General features: G+C 45.4%; 1 protein-coding gene across 1 annotated transcript in view; it reads left to right on the top strand.

The window, feature by feature from the left end:
• The window catches only part of LOC119379474 (WW domain-containing adapter protein with coiled-coil homolog), a 467,389-nt gene that overhangs the window by 339,592 nt on the left and 108,087 nt on the right, over nt 1-19,710 (top strand). Inside the window, exon 10 of the mRNA XM_037648773.2 lies at nt 14,057-14,107. Coding sequence (XP_037504701.1) covers nt 14,057-14,107 — 51 coding nt within the window. The remainder of the gene's footprint in view (nt 1-14,056; nt 14,108-19,710) is intronic.

The raw sequence follows: 19,710 nt of genomic DNA, 5'->3' as shown, positions 1-19,710 counted from the left end.
CAGCCTTACTACTGCGCGGTTTTTCTTCTTAAAACTTTACACCGCATCTCGTAATACACAAAATTAAACTGGCTGAATTCTACACTCCTAAAAAAAAAACAATGAGTAATCCTAGTTTGCACGCACGTGCAAGCCTACTCGAACTGACCGTTCCCCTTTTCTCAATTAAATTCGCTTGAATCGTACCCGATGGGGCCGCGGTCCAACCGGCTTTCTAGCTCGCCAGAGGCTACAACATGCACGAGCTATCAGCGGCATTCTACAGTCACGCTTCATTCGCCACCTCGGTCGGCTCCAAGGAGGTTGAAAAAAAACTTCTGGAGTGGAGGCGGCGAGCCGCCGCTGAAGCCAACGACCGCCATATTGCTCCGGGCAGAAAACGTGTCGGTCGTCGCTTGAGCCCGCGCGGAAGTTCCACAGATGGCGAATTTCTCCGCTCCTTTGGTGACAAGCGAGTGTTGTGGATGTCTCACTTGTTGGACTGCGATCTACTCGATAACCACATTTACAATTTGTCGAAGATTGCCAAGCTGTATATAAAAAACGCCGGGCCTGCGCGCAGCACAGTCACAGCGAAAGCTGGAAGAGCGGCCTTTCTAGAGCCCGTTCTAAACTCTCTTGGGGAAATTAATACAAGTGCACTTTCAAGGTACCCACTACGTCGCAAATCATAATTTTTGTGAAGTACGGAAGCAATCACTATGCCATTATTCGTCTTTCTGCGGATAAGCGAGGTGCCGCTACACATCTGTAAGGCATTATGTGAACTTTGTTGATGCTGCCTGTGGTTCCTGGATGAAGAATTATGGCTGAGCCTTTTGTAATGGATTTGAAGCAATTAACGATCCGGTCACTCGTTGCGCAATTTGCATTATGTGACGCCTGGTCGTTATATTACTCTTCTGACACGCTATATTACACATTTAACGCAATTCCTTGCCCGACATGACGCCTGTAAGGATGTTTTTGCAAAGGAGTTCCAGTCACTAGCGTGGCTCTGTGGTAGAATACTCGACTGCCATGGAGAGGACCCGGGTTTAAATCCCACATGAGCCTGTTTATTTTTATTTATTTCATTTTTCTTATTTCGCACGATAGTAGTTACGGACACCGGCGGTGGCAGCGGACAACCATCCCACAGCTGTTGTGATTTGATAAAAGCTTTCGCTGTAAAATCAGGCTTCACCACATTTCAAAAGAAATCAACCGGAAGAAAATTCGGCAGATCCCACGCGTTGTGGGAATCTGTTTCATGCGAAGCAGTCAGCGAGTACTGCTATGCTGTATTTTATGGCTTTGAGCCAAGCGTTACGAGGTGGATCAACGTGTTTTTATAAGTGTAGTAGCTGTGTGCACATCGTGGGCTGACCAGGCACATCAAAACTGGCGTTTAAACGGTAACTTTGAGGTGCAACGTAACGTCAGCCCTCGCGTTAGAACACGCACGTCAGTATTATCGAAACTAAGTGCACATTATGGTGCAACCATGTGGATATCATACGTAACTTTCGTTAATGTATTCCTCTGGGTCGAGCAATGCTTCAATATAGCGTGCTGAAACATAGGAATATAAATGTAATGTTTATTACACTACTATAAAAGCGGAGCCAACACTGGAACCGCAGACGTTAATCTGATATGACGCCTGTATCGTAGGAGTACATACGTACTGTGCATTGCTTTCTTGCAAAATTAGATAGCCAGCACCACAACCACACTTGACGTTGCACAGACATTACGCCTGCATAGGCTGTTTTTCCGAACCAGTCTATATACCCGACGTACCTTTGTGGTAGAATACTTGATTGCCACGCAGAATGCTTGGGTTAGATTCCTGCTGTGATCTTAATATTTATTCTTTCCATTCGTCGGGTCAACGCTGCCGATGTCGGTTTTTCTTAACGCTCTCGCATTTAAAGTACCAATGTCTGTTCTCGCGGTTCCTGGGTAGATATAAACTGTCAATCACATGTGGCGCATACCCGTACACCACGGCCAGTGGTAAACGGCTATGTGCCACACGTGTCTGGAGGAAAGGGTTTGACGACCTACGCGACAGAATTTTCCCGTTATTCATGTCATGATACGACAGCCATATCCGTCCAATCCTCTTACCCTCCCATGCCGATTTTGGTCTGCACCAAGTAAAGGTGGGCGATCATGAGAGCACCTCGGCGTAGGTGGCTAGGGAGATAGATTCGTAGATAAAAACGCTGAATGTGCCAAAGGCTCGCTAAGAAATGCCTCGCATTTAAAACTCCCAGAGCGGAGTAAGAACACGGCTGACAATTAAGGACTGTTATTACAGTTAGTTTCGTGATTTTGTGCATTATGGTGCATTTTGAAGTTATTTGGGATTTGTTGCTTTATCGATTCAAGTATAAACCACATTGTATATTCTTCTTTTTTCTTTTGAAATTGTGTAAAAGCCGGGGGTGAATAAAATTTCATTTACCACTTATTAACTCCTCCATGTGCTTCATTTCGGGAATGCTGGAAGCGAATTCTACGTGTTATCAGGCACGCTTCAGCCCATGTATTATGGGGGAAAAACTGCTTTCTTCAATCCTGCAGGACAACAAAAAAATTCGGCCAAATAAGTGACACTAACTATCCAGTTCTCACGCTGAAACGCCCCCGCGGAAGCTCACAATCACGCTGTCCGCGCTCAAGCTGCGCTGCCTCTTGCCCGGAGCAAAATGGCTGCCAACCGGTTTCCCAGGCTTCACCCGCTCGTGTGGGCGCGTATAGGGGACCTCTACTCCAGAAGTTTCTTTTAAACCTCCTTGGTCGGCTCCCTTCAGGAAGGCGAATGGAATGCCAGAAACGGGGAAGAAACCGGGTCCGTTCTCCCTTTGTGCTCGCCTCCGCGCGGTGCTTTGTTACCCGCCGTACACTGGTCTTTCGACTTTGACGACTTGGACCCAGGTGCTTTCCCGAAACTGTCAATCTCAACGTCGCCTTCCGTCGTGGGAGCGCACCTTGCTTTCTTCCTCTGCGCCCCTCTCGCTGCTTGCGGCTGAATGAACGCCTCAATTTACATTTCCGCAAACTGTCCGTTGGCCTACGCTTGCGTCTTTCTCGCGCCGGGGTGGGACCTTTCTTAAGCTTACGCTGAGCCGAATGCTTCCGCCGCTTTCTTTTTCTACGAGGTCGGCGAACATCCTTTCTCTCGATACCTCGATCATCGCTTCGGGTCGCGACATGCGGAGTTGTGCAGCTCGTTGGTGCTTGTGCTACACCTTCTTTCTCGCGCAAGCTTCTTGATTTCTCCGCCCCGTTGGACTGTCGGGCCAAAGTATCTGCGTCAACGCTGATAAAATCTAATGCTGGGCCCTCACCGATGGTATCGCCTAACCCTTGAAGCGTCGCGTCTTTACTATGGTCGGCCGCCCCGCTAACCGTGTCTACTTTTGACGGTACTGAAACGTCCGCCGAACGCTTTCGCCTCTTTCTTTTTGTGCGCTTTCGGCAAACATTCTTTTCCATGACGCCTCCCTCATCGCTTCCGGTCGCGATATGCGACGCCGTGCAGCTCGTTGGTGTTTCCGCTACACCTTCTATCTCGCTCACACTTCTTGAATTCTCCGCCGTGTCGGACTGTCGGGCCAAATTATCTGCGTCAGCGCTGATAAAATCTGAACCTGTGCCCTCACCGACGGTGTCGCCGAACCCTTTAAGCGTCGCGTCCTTGCTATTGTCAGCCACCACGCTAACAGTCTTTACGTTTGACGATTCTGAAACGTCCTCTCGAGGCACGAGGAAGGTTTCCAGCTCCTCCTTGAGCCCATTAGGGCGGCTAGTACCAACCACGTCCACGAAAAAAACGTCTTCCGGAATCGTCCCTAGCTCTAGACCGGCCAAGGCCTCGTTCTCAACCTGCTCTGCTTTCATGGTCTCTTGAAACGGCGGGCCTTTCTCTGGCGCGATCTCGCCAATGGCGACCTGTCGCTCGTTGTTCTCAGGAGAAGGATCCCTTTGCATACCATTCTTGCTTTCCTCTCTCCTGCCAGATATTCCGAAACTCTGGAATAAAGATGCCTTAATTACATCTTAGTTGTCCGCGTCCTTCTCACTGAGTCGCGCAACAACCTCAACTGCCTCACTGGGCAGAACTGACAATAACCCCTGACACCAAGTGTCTCGCTCAAAAGACAGTTCTTCACACATTTGTTCAAATTCAGCAAGATATAGGCCGATATCCCCTGATACCACATATGGCTGCATATACCTTGACATCTTGAACTCTGCCTTCTTGTTGAGAAGAGGTACCACTCGCTGGGGACAACTGCCCGACCTCTTACTCAACCTTAGGAGTTCTATCTTGACTTCTAGTTTGCGGAGCTCAATCTCTTGCTCACGCCCCCTTTCCTCTATTTCACGCTCGCGGCGCTCCTCTCTCTCCCAGTGTCTGAGCCGCTCTTCCTTATTTTGGTTGGCGTATTCCCATTCTTCACAGAGCTCCTCATCAGCGACCCCCAAATCAATGATTGCCTGTATGATTAGGGATTTTCGTGCCAAACCCTTTGTATCGATCCCCAATTCCTTACACAACAGCAACAAGTCCGGCTCCTGCAGCTTCTGCAAATCCATGATCGTCTTGAGTGCCCGCTACTTCCAAAATAACTATCCGAGAGTACGTAACCTTGAGTCTCTCGGCAAAGTTATCTACCAGTTCTAAAACCCTCGTTTAGAACCTGGTCCACATCAAAGGAAAAGCCAAGCACTCACCCACACGTGATCGATGTCTCGAGACAGCTGCATTCCCTTAGGCCGACTGTTGTTGTCGCTTGTAGCTTCAGATCCCAGCGCTGATCACCAGTTGTCGTGCCGGTGTATTTGGATCCATCCCTCCTCGGCAACCATGCTGTTGCTACGATAGGGCAGCGTCGTACCCGGACTCCATTTGGTAGCGTAGTCGAGTCTCCGGGTTGAGGAACTGATGCTAGCAAGATGGGAAAACAATAACAAGTTTACTGGCACTTTTGAGCACTCAATTACATAGTGACAAGGTAAAAGTTCAGCGACGAGCGAATTGGATGAGCCTGTTACCGAGGGCTCAGAGCCCCCTTTCTCACTCAGCACCGTCGTTTTAACCCCTCAGTTTGGCTCCTCCTTCTTGATGACCACCAATCACACACACGACACCTCCCACCATGGCACAGTCCATTCCACTGTCGCGGAGGGGTCATGGCACACTTGAAGCGGCAAGAGTCCGGCGGTTGACGGCACGCAGGTGGGGGAAGCAGGACAACAGGTTCCTCATGCTTGCCCCCGCAGTTCTTCCCCCAAGGCAAGAAAAGGACTGCGGAGACTCCCGTCCAAACATACCCGTCAGGTGGCTTCGGCAGCGTACCAAGCCAAGGCCAGGTGGCCCATTGTCTCCGGCCTTGCCGTCCCAGACTTTGAGGCCGAGATTCTGCCCATTGTTGGTCACTCGCCGTCCCCGGAATTTCGTTTCCAGGAAGGAGGCAGGTGTTCTAGCAGTGTGAGAGCGCCTCGTCCGCCGATTCTCATGATCAACGCTTCGCCACCGACTGCCAGTCATAACAATGTCGCAGACGAGACGGTACACGTTTAGGAAGGACGACCCACCAGCATGACAGCGGTCACATCTACTGACCCAGAGCTGCGCTCATCGGTGTTTATTATGGTCTCGTGACCAACGTTGCCCGCTGAAGCTGGTGGTCAAACGAAGCTATGCTAAAAGGCACCACATGCTCGTAACAACTGGTGCATTCAGACGACGGACAGAATTCGTATGTGGCGGGGCAGATGGCGTGTCACGTAACCTCACATCAGCGATTCTCCTCATCCACGTGGCTCGTGGACGGATGAGCCCAACCTGTTTTTCACATCGGGATTCTGGCGACGGAACGCCACAGCTTTAGCGGACAAATAGGCTGGCAACCAGTACACTTTTAGATGCGAAGTATCTTATGGCGGAGTTCAATCGGGTGGTGGTGGTGGTGTGCGGCGTGACCACCCTTACTGCGCATGCGCATACCCTCTCCACTCACTCCCCTTTCCCCTCTCCACTTTCCTCTCTCCTCCCCCTCTCCACTCCCCTTCCCCTTCCCAGTCTTCCTCTGAAACGCGGGCTAGACATGCCGAAATTCTGCGCAACGCCACAATGAGCACCAGCGCATGCGCGTTCCCCGCTCGCCCTGTGAGAATTAACGGTCAGGCTAGAGGGAAGACAAAACGCGCGTAGCGTTCCTCTTCGCGTTCCACGACGCGAGGTCGGTAGCATGCCCTAAGAACGCCAACGGAATGCGATCGTGCAAGTGCCCCGGCTTCGCATCGCCTCATGGTCCCCTTTAGCGGGAAATGGTGTAATTTTTTCTTCTGCTCGAGCTGTACAGCTGTCCTCGCAGGGCTATTTCAGCTTTGCTGGCGCTTCAGTTTATTTCTGGGGCCGTATTCTAAGACGATCACCTTTGAGATATATATATCTTCTTTTAATGCGCGCTGATTGGCAGGTTGGAGATTTGCAAGTAAGTTGTCGCTTTAATCATTGCACACACAGGATTTTTCGGCAGGCAAAGTGTCGCTATCACTGAAAGCGGTTGTCTCAGAACACAGCCTATGTTTGAACACTGATTTTAAGGTGAAGATGCGAACCGAGAGAAGGAAACATAATGTGCAGCAGTGCAACGTGCAGTGTCGGTACCTGTTGTCCGCAAAAGGAAAAAAAACTGCCAGTATCGGCGCATCACTATAGCCTCCCTTCGTATGCGGGACCCCACGTGTGACAGCAGCGAGGTCAGTCTCCAGCAGCTCTCTGTAAAGAAGATTCTTCTTTTCATTCAGCCATTCTGCCAACAACACCGATTTCACCGAAACAAATTACAGTCCTCGACAATACTCCACAAAGCTCGGCAAGCTTCGCGTTCTGTCAGCTTCCATGCTGTTGAATACTCTAAACCGTTCTGCTGCCAGTGGGTGCAGGTGAGCGCAGAGTCCGCAGTAGAGAGTAATCTGGCTGTTCTCTCCTAGGACACCGTCCGTTGCGTGGATGCGCCTGCAGGTGGATTATCTGCGGATTAGTTGTCCGCGTCCACAACAAATCCGGATTCGGTCCGTTGTGTGAATGCACCAGTATGCGCACATGACTGCTACTGGCTGAGCCTCTGGCGCAAAGAAAGATGGGTGGCATGCTTTTTCTCTGCTTGATAAGCGTTCATAGCCTGCGCTCGCACTCGTTCACTCTCTCATAAAACAGATGAGTCGCCAAGCAATGCTATTCATACGGATTTTAGACGGAGTATCACGGTAGCCTGGTTAGAAGCAAGTGAAGTGTAGGGAAGAGTCGCCAATGTGCCTGCATGCTCAGTGATCGTGGTTCCACGCACTCAACCTCGGAGCACATGTGAAAAAATGAACTGTAGCAAATGCGCATCTGTCACGCCTGTACTGAAACCGAGGCCAGTTTATACTACTTTGGCGGCGCAGTAACACAGAGCAGATAGCTCCACCCCCCGTTTAGCTTAGGTGCACTTGCTCATCTTACCAATTTTATTGATTTTAGAGCCCCACTTCTCCACATTCAATCCTTTCACGAAGAAGGGCAGCCTTAGGGCATGGAATAACAGAGAGCTGAGCTAGTTGGTAAGTATTCATTTTAAAAAGACGGGGCGTGCAAACACGGACACAAGAAAGAAGTCAGGACACCACAAACGCGTGTGTGGTGTCCTGGCTTCTTTCTTGTGTCCGTGTTTGCACGCCCTGTCTTTTTAGAATGAAGCCTTAGGGCAGTTAGGAAAAAGCTGACCACTTTCATTGCTAATTCAGCCACGTGTTTGCTGCAACCAATTGTGGCTGTGCATTTTGCCTTTGCAAAACTCGGTACATCTAGAATGCTTCCACAGTGCAACTTACTTTTGCTAAAGCATTCCATGAACAAATTCTCGAAAGTTTTAACAAAGCAGAACAGCTCCCTACAAGTATACATTAGCCCTTCCCTATTCGCGAGTCGCATGAGGTATGGGACTGGTGAGCTTTCCTCACTGGCTGGCATTGTCAAAGTGTGTTTACAAGCTTCGCATTTCGTCTTTCAGACACATTTTTGTGTGACGTAACTGGCGGGATAATATGTTAACTGGGAGCTGCTCTTGTCTGTTCGTTGGTTGTGGTCCTGGGAAGAGCTCTCTTTGTGGCATGCAGGCTCCTTTACTCAGTAAATGCATCAGCCTTTTCCTACAGGTTGTTCTTAGGTTCTTAGGTGAGTTAGGGTTATTAATTGTGGTGGCATCTAACAAAGCACTCGCACACGGGTCGGAATCACCACACCTCACAGCTTTTACCAGGGGGGTGTTACTCTGTATACCTCCCATAGGATGCCTTAATTCATGACGTCAGCGCTGACAGTGCCAAACGTCCCTTCAGTTACAACCCTGGAGGTTGGGATTCAGAGATTCAAACTGTGTCAATGATGGCGCACAGGATATGCGTCGTCATGGCAACACTAACACCAGCCGCGCCTCCTCCCTTAACTCTCTTGCACACTTTTTTTTTAATCCGCTCGCACGTGCTGCGCCATGAATTCTTTGCATCTTTGAATGTACGCAATTTGCAAACACTGCAGTGATGCAGCACGTGCCAGAAAAAAAAATAACGAATTGCACTCACAACACAAAATATCTTTGGCCTCGTTTTATTGTCCTCGTTACCGAAAATCAACGTTTTCATCAAATGTGGAGCGATACAGGCTCAGGATGTTAACGGAAGTGATTAACAGATTAACGGGAGATTAACATACACGTGTTCATGATCACTAAACATCACAAAAGTTCCCGGCAAAGTTAAGCACTTAAAGAACAGTGAAATAAACATCACACTTGGGCACATGCACATATTAAAAAACACAATTTTTATACTGACAAAAGTGCAGAAGAGCTTCTTATATATGTGCACATAATTGCACATTATTGGACTTGCATGACATCATTATGATAACTAACAAAAGTGAACATTCACTGCATTGCAAAAACAATGAAAGCACTTAAAATACCTAAAAATATAATAATAATGTAAATATCATTTTAAAGACGTCAAAATGAACTCCACATATAACACAACTGATATTTTCAATCAGCTTACAGCGCAAAAACTAATATTGGCCGCACTTCGTTGACTACATTTCCAACACCTCGATATTGCCAGGCGCGCTTCTTTTGCTATGTTTGTGTAACTGATCCATTGCACGTGTGATCGTTGTCTTGCGCAGGCCGCGCCAGAATGTCTGGAACATTCCAGATTATAGTGCATCATTTTGTCAAGATTGCGCACATGACGCGAATATTCAAGATTATTCCAGAGCTTGCACAACCACCAGTGATAAGGCTAGAAAGTTCGATGTATGATGTATAAATGACTGCCTTGGTGTGTTGTGTTCACCAAGGCAGTCATTTAAAACCCTTCCCGTCTGGCCTACATAGCTGCTGTCGTACGAAAGTGCGATTCTACATACGCCATTGCTAGTGCATTCCACGTAATGTGTGCGATGCCCGACAGTTCACTTGTCTTTCCTTTTCCTGACAGGAGAGGTGTGATACGTGAAAAATATGAGTTGATGTGGTGCCGAAAAAAAAAGCCACTTGAACACTGGAATGTTGCTATATCTTCTTAAATCTGTGCGAAATTCCAGGTATGATGGAAGCCTTTTTTCGCTGACCATCTTCCCTTTCCACCTGGTGAACATTTCACCCTGCAGTTTTTTTTTGTGAGTCATTTCCGCTACCGACGTGACCAGCCTTTGCGGGTACCCTGCTGCTTCGAGTCAACGAACCTGACCATTAGCCCATTCGCTGCTACCCACTGCACGCTCGTACGGGCCCTCCATACCGCATGTTTTTCAGCGAAAGTGCACTCCCTTTTCTCAGCATCGTAAGCGCCTTATTTGCTAGAAAAGACATCAAAATGCATTTATTTACATCTCACAAAAATTCACGTTTTGATCTCTGAAAATGTTTCAGTTCACAGGTGTTTCAAAGTGTGAAAAAGTTGGCATGTGGAGGACGGCCCCACACTTTTTGCACTCCCAGCGGCTTTCACTTTTTTTCTTTTTTGTCCTTGTGCCTTGCACATTTGATATTGCCTTGAAGGGTTCTTTTTCGTGGGATTAGGAGGAATCTCACGTGAAACCCATTCAGTCGCTCCAAGGCGCTAGGTGCCATCTGTTCATTCTGACACTAGACAAAAAAACACCAAAATGAAAAAAAAAATATTTAAAAATCACCAAAGTGCCTCCAACCAACACAAGTAACTGCTGCCGTCTATCGGAAATGTATCCAAGCGCTGCCATCAATTGATAGCTTAGGAAGTACTAAATACGAGAGCCCGGTGAATCGCCAGCTTTGGTAAGATTGCTACTGTAGGTGCTCCCATTGATTCGCCAACTTTGGCAACGAATAGGTTAAAAATTTTGGTAACATGACTACGTGATTTTTCAAATGCGCTGGAAAAACATGTTTGAACAATACTTCTCTTTACTAACTTTGTGTGCTCTGATGTGTATGGCAACCATAGGTCGGCAAACTCACTCGTGAGCCGACTCACTCAGACTCGGATCAAGCCATGATTCAGAGTCTGAGTGAGTCCGGGTGAGCAATATTTTGGTGAGTTTTAGTGAGTCTGCGTGAGAAAAAGTTTAGCGAGCCTGAGTCCAAGTGAGTCCGGTTGAGCAAAATTTTGGTGAGTCTGAGTCCCAGTGAGCCCTAAGCGCAAAATATATTTCTTGAGTGAGTATGAGTGAGCTCCACACTTTTTGCCGACTTATGATGGCAACAAGTCTTCGTGCTCTTGGCTCGTACATCCAGCATGTATGTTGATTCGAAAGGATCACCTGTAGATCTAAGAACTGAATGGTGTTGTCTTGGGGCATTTTGTGTGTTTTGATAGAGTGGCAAAAGACAGTCTTGAAATAGTGTGATCAAGTTTTTGCTCACTGATTGGAAGTTAGCAGAGTTACACTGCAAAACCACAAGGTAATCATAAACAAAATGAAAAATTCTTAGAGCTAAAAGCTCCGTTAGCTTCGCTAGGAACAGGGCACTCAAAAGTGGGGCAGTGCATGAGCCTATAGCAACACTGCTTTTTTTTTTTTTTTAAGAAAAAATTTCCAAGTTCTATTCAACATAGTGGATTTCAGGTACAGATGTGTTTCCTTTTTTTCGTTTATGTTTACTTTAAAGTGCGCAAAATTTTTTAAAATAATGCGTGAATGCCGCTAACCTGCAGTGCTTTTAGTGCCCGTCAGTTCATCTTGTCTTGCTTTCTCTCTCTCTCTCTATTTGACGACCTCACTCATGTCTCCTGCATTTATGCTGCTTTTTTCCCTGTCAAGCGAGCGGTGCATGTGGTTAGTACACTGTAACGATGTCAAGCCTTGGTAATACTAGAGAAGTCTCAGCACTTCCGAACGTTTGTTGTGTGTTGGGAACTACTCCTGACGGCATCAAGGCTAGACTTTTCTGCAGTTTAATAATATAGTTTAAACTCAGTCTAACAAAACTCGATTTTACGTGGTTCCCAATCTAAGGAGGGAACCCCGGCATACGCTTATAAGGTTCAACATTGTCATCAACCCGAATTAACGAAACTAGCTTTGGAACCAAAACCGATTAAATGGAGTTTTTTCTTAAATTAGTGAAAAGAGGTGCTGATTTCTTTCTACAGATTGGTGTTATTTTTTTGAGCATGGGGGCTGACACTGTTGTGTTAAAACATCTATCACTCATAGTCGTCATGGCCCTGGTTTTATTTTGACAAGGCTACATGCCACACAAGTGCACAGAACAATGTACTCACCATCTGGTAGTGCTATTACGTATGGGATGGTACTACTGGTGACAGTGGTTTTTTGTCCCAGGCGATGCTCTCACAGGAACACTACTGTGTGCTTTCATGATTTATGTCACAGATGACACTGATTGCCTCCTCGCAACTTTTTGCTTGCCCTACTCGCATGATAACTGCATTTGTTCTGCCCGTCTTTGCATTTCGGCTGCATGTCATATTTCACGTGACTGTCTACCTCGGCCTGCATCACCCGGACCACATATGTGAGGCTCAATGTTCGGGACACCTGAACAGACTGTTCACATGTGCATGCGTGTTTTAGTGACGAATACAACACAGTGGTAGACTTAGCATGTCTCTATGTTACAGTTTTAGATTTCATAGGACTGAAAAACCCCTTTCTCGATTTTACAAACCTCACGATTTAACAAAGTAATTTGAGCATGGCGATGACTTGGTTAAATCAAGTTTCAACTGTATATGTGTAAGTGCGATAAATTTAGTCAGAATTTGAAGCATTGTTATAGTAAAAAAAGAAATCCTCATTTGGATGTCATTATTTTAGCCCTTGAAAAACGTGACAGGCCCTTGAATATCCTTGAATTTTCTCCTTTGAAACCTGTATGAACCCTACCAAAGGTTCTTCATGATAATAGATCAAAGTAACTACCACAAGGGATATCGGATGAAATTTGCTGAGCTATCAAAGCTGATTAAGAAACAGAAACTGAGAGACCTACGGAGATAGAGGCAGCTGCGAAACTAAGAGCAGCATCAAATCGCCTAAAAGAACTGTACAGGAAGTACCAAAATGCATGCATTAAACGATAAGCAGGGCAGATTATTAGCAATGTCAGTGATGTGGTGAAGGTGGCAGAAGACTTCTATTCCGAACTGTACAGCTTGCAGATAAATTATCTAAGTGAATTTGGAAGGGTAGTGGCCAGAGCTAGTTGGTACTCCATGATTCTAAAGGGTAAAGCGTGAAAAATGGATGATGTGGACTAGAGTTGACGAAACACAGGCACTGTGAAATCAATTCCCATCAGGACACTGAAATAGTTGTACGCGGTGTTTTTGTGATTCTTTTCCAACGAGACCAGTAGAACTGCTACAAGCATGCATATTATATCATTTCGAGGAAAAAAAATGGCAAAAAAATGCATGTATTAAAAAATTTCCACACTAGAAAACAGATTTTTTTTTAAATCCCATCAGCAGTTATGGAATTGAATCTGTTTTGGAAATCTTCGAGAGACTGGGTGCATGTGGCCTGGCTTTTATAAAAATGTCAGCCATGTGATGTGCACACTTTTTATTCCGTATATTCTTGGCAGTGGTAACAGAGACAAGCTATGCTTGCATAGAATGGCTTGCTGCAACACCAGCCGAGAGTATTTTTGTGTGCATTGTTTGATATACTCAAGTATGCTTGGTTACAAAGCCAATACATTCAGGGGTCTCACCATGGTAAGCCAGTGGCTGTGGCAATGTACTGCTGGGTTCGATCCCTGTTGCAGAAAGCACATTTCAGTGAGGGTGCAATGCGAGAATGCTTGGTAGGTATATTCTGGTGTGACCCACACAAGTATTGCGGTGTCCCTCATAAATATCTAGATTGCTGTTCATGCAAAACTCCACAATTAAATTTTTTTTTTACATTCATGTCAGTTTCACAAAACACGGAACACACTCTTGTATGTGGAAGTTTCTTCAGGGTTCACTAAATTAGAAGATCAACTGATGAGATTTTCACAACAGGCAGAAAACATAATTTTTTGAAAATTCGCATATGAACAAACTGTCAGCCAAGGTATGGCAGAGACTTCTATATTCATTGCTGCTCAGCTGTACCAGCTTCATAGTCTGCTGCTTTTGTTGAATGCAGGTGATAGATATTGTGCTTTAGTACCATCTCGCTGAATAGTCACGGAATTTGCCTCCCCTCACCTCATTAGGCGGGGGCCCCCCAGGACTGAGCAAATATGGTGCCATTATACTGGGGGATCACAATCGGTGTTGGCCTTCTTGCACCTTAGCCATGCCACCTTTCATTTGCTTCTGTACGGAAAGAGAAATCTGGTGTTTTGAATTTGTTGTCTGTACTACTTGAGAGGGGCCTGTTCAGGGGACCTCTGCATAAACACTGCAGACCCCAAGTGTGATGCATTTGGCTTGCGAGTGTCTGTCAGGGAAAAAAGTATTGTTTTAAAGTCTCCATAAAGGTAGCTTAATCCTTTCTTCTTTTTTTCAGCATTTAGAACCATACAGCAAGCTATCCAGCTGACAAAACAGGCACAAAGTAGTGAGTACACTTTCAAACTTACAAGTTTGCTTCCACCATGAAATTTTGTGCTCTTAATTGGGTGCTGACATAAAATTTGTGGAGCTCTCTTTCTTGCTTTTAATCAGTGGCTCCCAACTTAACTGTGGCAATGAAACCAATTTGCCGCAGTGTGAAATGAGTTAAATTCGTATATAACGACCGGTGGCAGTTTAAATTTTGAAGAGCACTCGGTGGCCCCGTGATGTACACGACCTGCTCGTAAACAACTATGATCACATGACCGCATATATCAATGATGTCACTGATCACCTTATTTATTTATTTAAAGATCCCTTACAGGCCTCGTTAGAGGCATTGGGTAAGGGGGGCATCACAAAAAATAATTGATCACACATAATGAATACATATCATACAGGATGAAATGGCTCAAAGCGCACATATCCTTTTTTAAACACATTGAAATAATGGCTAACAATAATTGTAGAGGTGAAAAGAGAAAAGGAGTAGTTCAACGGTATAAATAATTAATACAATTTAGAGAGAACATCAAGTGATACATTTCGTACAAGCGCAGGTAATGCGCAGTAAAAAAACGTAAGAGTACAATGAATGAGCAAAAAGAAATAACAAACTCATACATTAGAGAGCTGATAAAACACACACAACGAGAAAAAAAAGAAGAAGGCGTTATACATTTTGTCGAGGTAATGCGGAGGAATGTGAAATGATGAGTTGATGAAATTTATCAGGATTTTTTTCGGGCACAATGGAATCAGGAAGTGCCGACGAATTGAATGCATGAGTGCTTCCGTACATGCGAGTGAAACTGAGGTGATTATGTAATCTGCGAGATGTGCAAGATGAAACTTCAAGCCGCAAGAAAGATTTTTTACCAGCATAGACGTATTTGTGAAACAATGACAAGAGTGCAAAGTCCCGATGAGTACTGAGGAGTGGAAGTGGACTATCATGTTTTATTCGTGAGATGCTTGTAACTACAGTTATTAGAGATAAACCTAGCTGCCCTATATTGTACTGATTCCAATAAACTGATTAAGTTATGATGGGGTGACCATATTGGAGATGCCATATGTCATCGGTACAGCTATTTCGTCTGCTACATTGAGCGCTGTGAATGCTTGTTTTCTCGATCGCCGAACCATGTTGCTCATCTAGTGTGCCGAATGGTGGAGAAGCCAAGAGGAGTATAATTATTGATCAGAAAAGCTTGATCCAGTGTATGAATCTTGCTGGTGGCTGTGATTTTGGCACGGTAGCATTAAGGTGCCTGTGTCGCAGTCATTCCGGTGTCATTGGTAGTGAGTGAAAAATCGAGATAGATTCAGATAAATAGAAATATTGGGTTCAAGTGGCAATCAAACCAATGCCTTCTGCATGGCGGGCAGTTGTTTTACCACAGAGCCTTGTCGGTGCTTGAAACTGCTTTGGAATATAGGTGTCATGTGATGTGAGGAGTCCCGCACACACATGTAACAGTGCGAGACAGAAGTGTAGAATTGCACCTGGCTTTGCACGAGATGAATTGCACGAGTGGTTGGTTTAGCTCTTTTTGTTACCGTGGGAAAATGGTCCACATTTTGTATGCTTTAGTAATTATTTTTTGTTATGAATAATATAGATACAGTGTGATGTTATACGAGGGTTGTACCAAAAGTAAGGTTCCCACTGAGCTACAGCCTCGAGGGAAGGTGCTAGGCTAAATCCGACAACAGTGCCGTGCGCGGTGGTTCCCCCTCTCTCGAGCCCGCCCATCCGCGATTTGCTACGCCGCTCAGTGTTCGCTTGGCAGCCGTCAGAGATGGAAGTGTTGATCGCCGCTCCCGCCAGGTGCGAGGTTCAAGCAGTAATCTGTTTTCTCCACACAAGGAAGTTACCGCCCGTGGAGATTCATCACCAACTGACTGAGGTTTATGGTGAAGAGTGCACGTCCATTCAGCACGTCCGCAAATGGTGCAGGGCTTTTTGACTGTGCTCGCAAGTTTCTTCAACAATGTGAGGGGGGAGGCAACAAGGAGAAGTTGTTGAACTCTATCGTCACAATAGATGACACGTGGGTGTTTCATTACACCTTTGAAACAAAACAACAATCTCGTCAGTGAAACATTGACCAAACTCCAGCGAGCAATCCAGAATCGCTGGAGAAAACGACTGACGGAGGGAGTAGTGCCTCTTCACGACAACGCTCGACCCCACGTCACTCGTCAAACACAGGAGCTTTCGAAGAAATTTGGGTTGACTGTTATGCCCCATCCCCTGTACAGCCCGGACTTAGCCCCCAGCTATTATCACCTGTTACCCAAGATAAAGGAACAATTAGGTGGCAAACGCTTCAAGATCGACGATGAAGTCCGAGCAGAGGTCACACGCTTCCTCAACGGGTTGGCTTTTTCGACTGAGGAATACGAAGCTGGAGCACCGGTTTCAAAAGTGTGTCGAGATAAATGGAGACTATGTTGAAAAATAGACAAAAGTGCAATCTTTTCAACGATGTATAAATTAATAACAATAAACAATGTTTTCTATTTGTAAAAAATATGGGAACATTACTTTTGGTACAACCCTCGTGTATCAATATAAAGCTAAGTGATTGTACTTTTCTGTGGTACTTTAAAAAACTAATATTTGGGAATAATGTGCAAGAACATTTCTGAAATACAAGATTTATTGAACACAAAAAAATTAACCAAAATTAATCTGAAATATACAAAATATTTGCCCAACAGTTTTCTATATTAGAGGAAAGTTTGAATGATCTAGCTCAAAAAGCGTATGAGTTGCCAATTTTTTTTTCTTCAAAATGAAAACTGCATTATTACATCAGGTTACATGGTTATATTTCTTCTCTCTAGAAATTTTCCGAACACAGTAATACAATGGATATAGTTAAGAAGAATAAATTTGCTATTGAGCTATAGGTACTTTAGCAAACTATGTTAAATAGCAGCACAGCCTATAATTCAGATAACAAAAGGCAGCACCAAAGGGTCTTAAAGTATGGCTTCACCACACTCATTAAAAATATTCTAAATGTGTAAGCTACAAAAGTCTGCACATTTCAATGTCAGACACTATCGAAATAAGTGGAACCATATCTGAAAGCTCTAAGATAAAAAAAAATTTTTTTAAGGTTGGTTTGCCACTGGGCAAAACAGGCTTTCAAGTCACATCTATCTGGCAGTCAGGTTTCTTGTCCTCAAAGCACTTTTTGCATCTTCCCCGCTTCGTCAATCAGTAGGACTTGTTCTGAATGTACTTGTTTTGGGGAGCTGCAGTCGTGGAAGCTTCACGATGCCCACATAGATCAGCAGGCAAATGAAATTCATCATCTCTGCGGCCATGACAGTTTTGCAGGAGCCATTGTCCTCGGTATAAGACGCCTTCTACAGGATTTTCAACCACGCGTGCTCATTTTAGTTAACACAAAGCTTGTATTACCTCTGCTGTGAAAAAGATGCCCGTAATGCCGATTTTCTCTGTGACAAATATCGCTTCACTGCATAACACTACTCCTAGGTCACAGCCGCGTACCCTTCTGGGGCTGAACATTACACACTTCTGGCTGAAGGATCAAATCTTTACCATATACTGTTGAGCGACTACAAATGAAAGATACAGGGGTGCAACAGCTGCGCCAATTGCGCCAATTTGATACAATTACTTACTTTTGCCCCAAGCTGAGCCAAAACCGTGAAATTTGTTGAAATTGCGCCACGCTGTGCCAAATTGTTTGACCAGTTTCAAAATTATCTCAGTTGCGCAAATTTTAGCTAGAAATGGAGGCCGCATTGGTCATCTGCAGTGTGGGCATCATCATCCAATACAGACACACAGACCGTAACCCTAAAGCCCCCCCGAAAGAAAAGAAAAAAGTCACAGTTTCACCGCAAGGACGAAGCAGTGAATGCGATAGCAACAAACTGTAATGTCATACGAAGTGAGGCTGGCAGCAAACTCTTTTGTATTCGATCTCGCATAACTCTACGAAACGTTCGTGTAAGAGAATACGGCCGCTCCAAGAAAAGGTACTCTTTCTGCAGTGTCTTCGCATTGAGAGTGCAGCATGTAGCAGGATTACAAGCCGCCCGCTGATGGCTGCTGAGATAGCGCGCGCGCCAGCGATCACGCCCTTTTATCAAAGTTCAAAGCTGCTGCTCGAGCGACAGCAACGCCACCCCCCTCGCGTCGTTTCATGCTCGTTCAAGACAGGCGGGGCGTTTCCTCTCTGCTTCGACGGCAGGCCACCCGAACGGAGTGGTGTTGTCGCATGCGCCCTCCGAGCGACGGAGATGGGCTGGCTCGTTTGGTCTCTGCTTCAGCCGTGTTCATCACCCGCACTCGTGCGCTTTAACTTGCGGTAGAACATACTATGCATGTGGAGATGTTATCATTGTGGACTTTAAACGGGACATGACGGCAAAAACCAGTTGAGAGTCTCCATATAATTGCTATCACAATAAAAAAAAAAGCAGCGGTTCTCAAATTTCCTGATGCTTGTTTTATTGCGTGCAGAATGCTTTTTAGGCCACTTTTGCCGCAGTACACTGGTGTCCTGCGGAAAAGCGTACTGAGATTTAGAAAGGGCTATTAGGGGGGGGGGGGGGGTACTAGCTGTCGGGGACACAGCACATTTTGTTCCTTAATTACTCATTCGTGCACGCGCCGTGTAATTACGAGTACTAGTATGATCGTTGTCGTCTAAAAAATTATTGGCAATCATTTGGAGCTGTTATGTATGGCATTTCTGCGACCTTGAGAAACAATAGACGAAAACAGTACGCCAGTTTTCTTTTTTCGCCACCCCCACTTGCTCCTGCTTTACGAATCTCCCGAATTTCGAGGTTGCCAGGTTCGCAGGTCCACATTAGCATTTGCAGTGCCTGTCGAATTATTTGACAGGCCCTGCAAATGCTAATGTGGACTTAGTCATTGTTCGCACTGTGGGGTGGCTGAACACACTGCTTTTATTGAAATAGCAGTGTTTCACGTGCACTGTGCACAAGTTAGCTGATGTTGACTGGTTTGTACGTATTTTTGTTTTCTTTTCTAAAAGTAAGCCTTCTTTGTTATACTGTTCCAAATTTAGGATTTCGTGCTAAAAAATTCTGGTTTTTTTTTTCGTAACCTGCTCCAAATTTGGATTTTTGTGCTCCAAAAGCAACATTTTGCTGCTCCAAAAATTGCTCCAAATCCTATTTCAGCTGTTGCATCCCTGTTAATAGTGCCAACATTCTCATGACATTTCAATCAAGGGTAAAAAAGTCACAGTTTCACCGCAAGGGCAAAGCAATGAATGTGATAGCAACAAATTGTAGCGTTATACGAAGTGAGGATGGCAGCTAAGTGTTTTGTATCTGATCTCGCGTAACTACAAAACGCTGGTGAAAGGGAATATGGGCGCTCCAGGGAGAGATGCTCTTCGCATAGTCACTTTGCGTTGAGTCACTTTGCGTTGCTTGTCGAGACTGACCATATAATTTAGTATTACCGTATTTATTCGAATCTAGGCTGGCCCCTATTCTAAGCCAACCCCCGAAATTCGCAAAGCCAGAAAAAAGAAAGAACTTAATCATTGTACTCAAATCTAAGCCGATCCCCCCACT

The sequence above is a fragment of the Rhipicephalus sanguineus genome, chromosome 1 (genome assembly GCF_013339695.2).
Source record: "Rhipicephalus sanguineus isolate Rsan-2018 chromosome 1, BIME_Rsan_1.4, whole genome shotgun sequence".
Taxonomy (NCBI): Eukaryota; Metazoa; Arthropoda; class Arachnida; order Ixodida; family Ixodidae; genus Rhipicephalus; species Rhipicephalus sanguineus.
The sequence above is the reverse complement of the archived record's forward strand: the minus strand, read 5'-3'. Positions and strand labels throughout refer to the sequence as shown.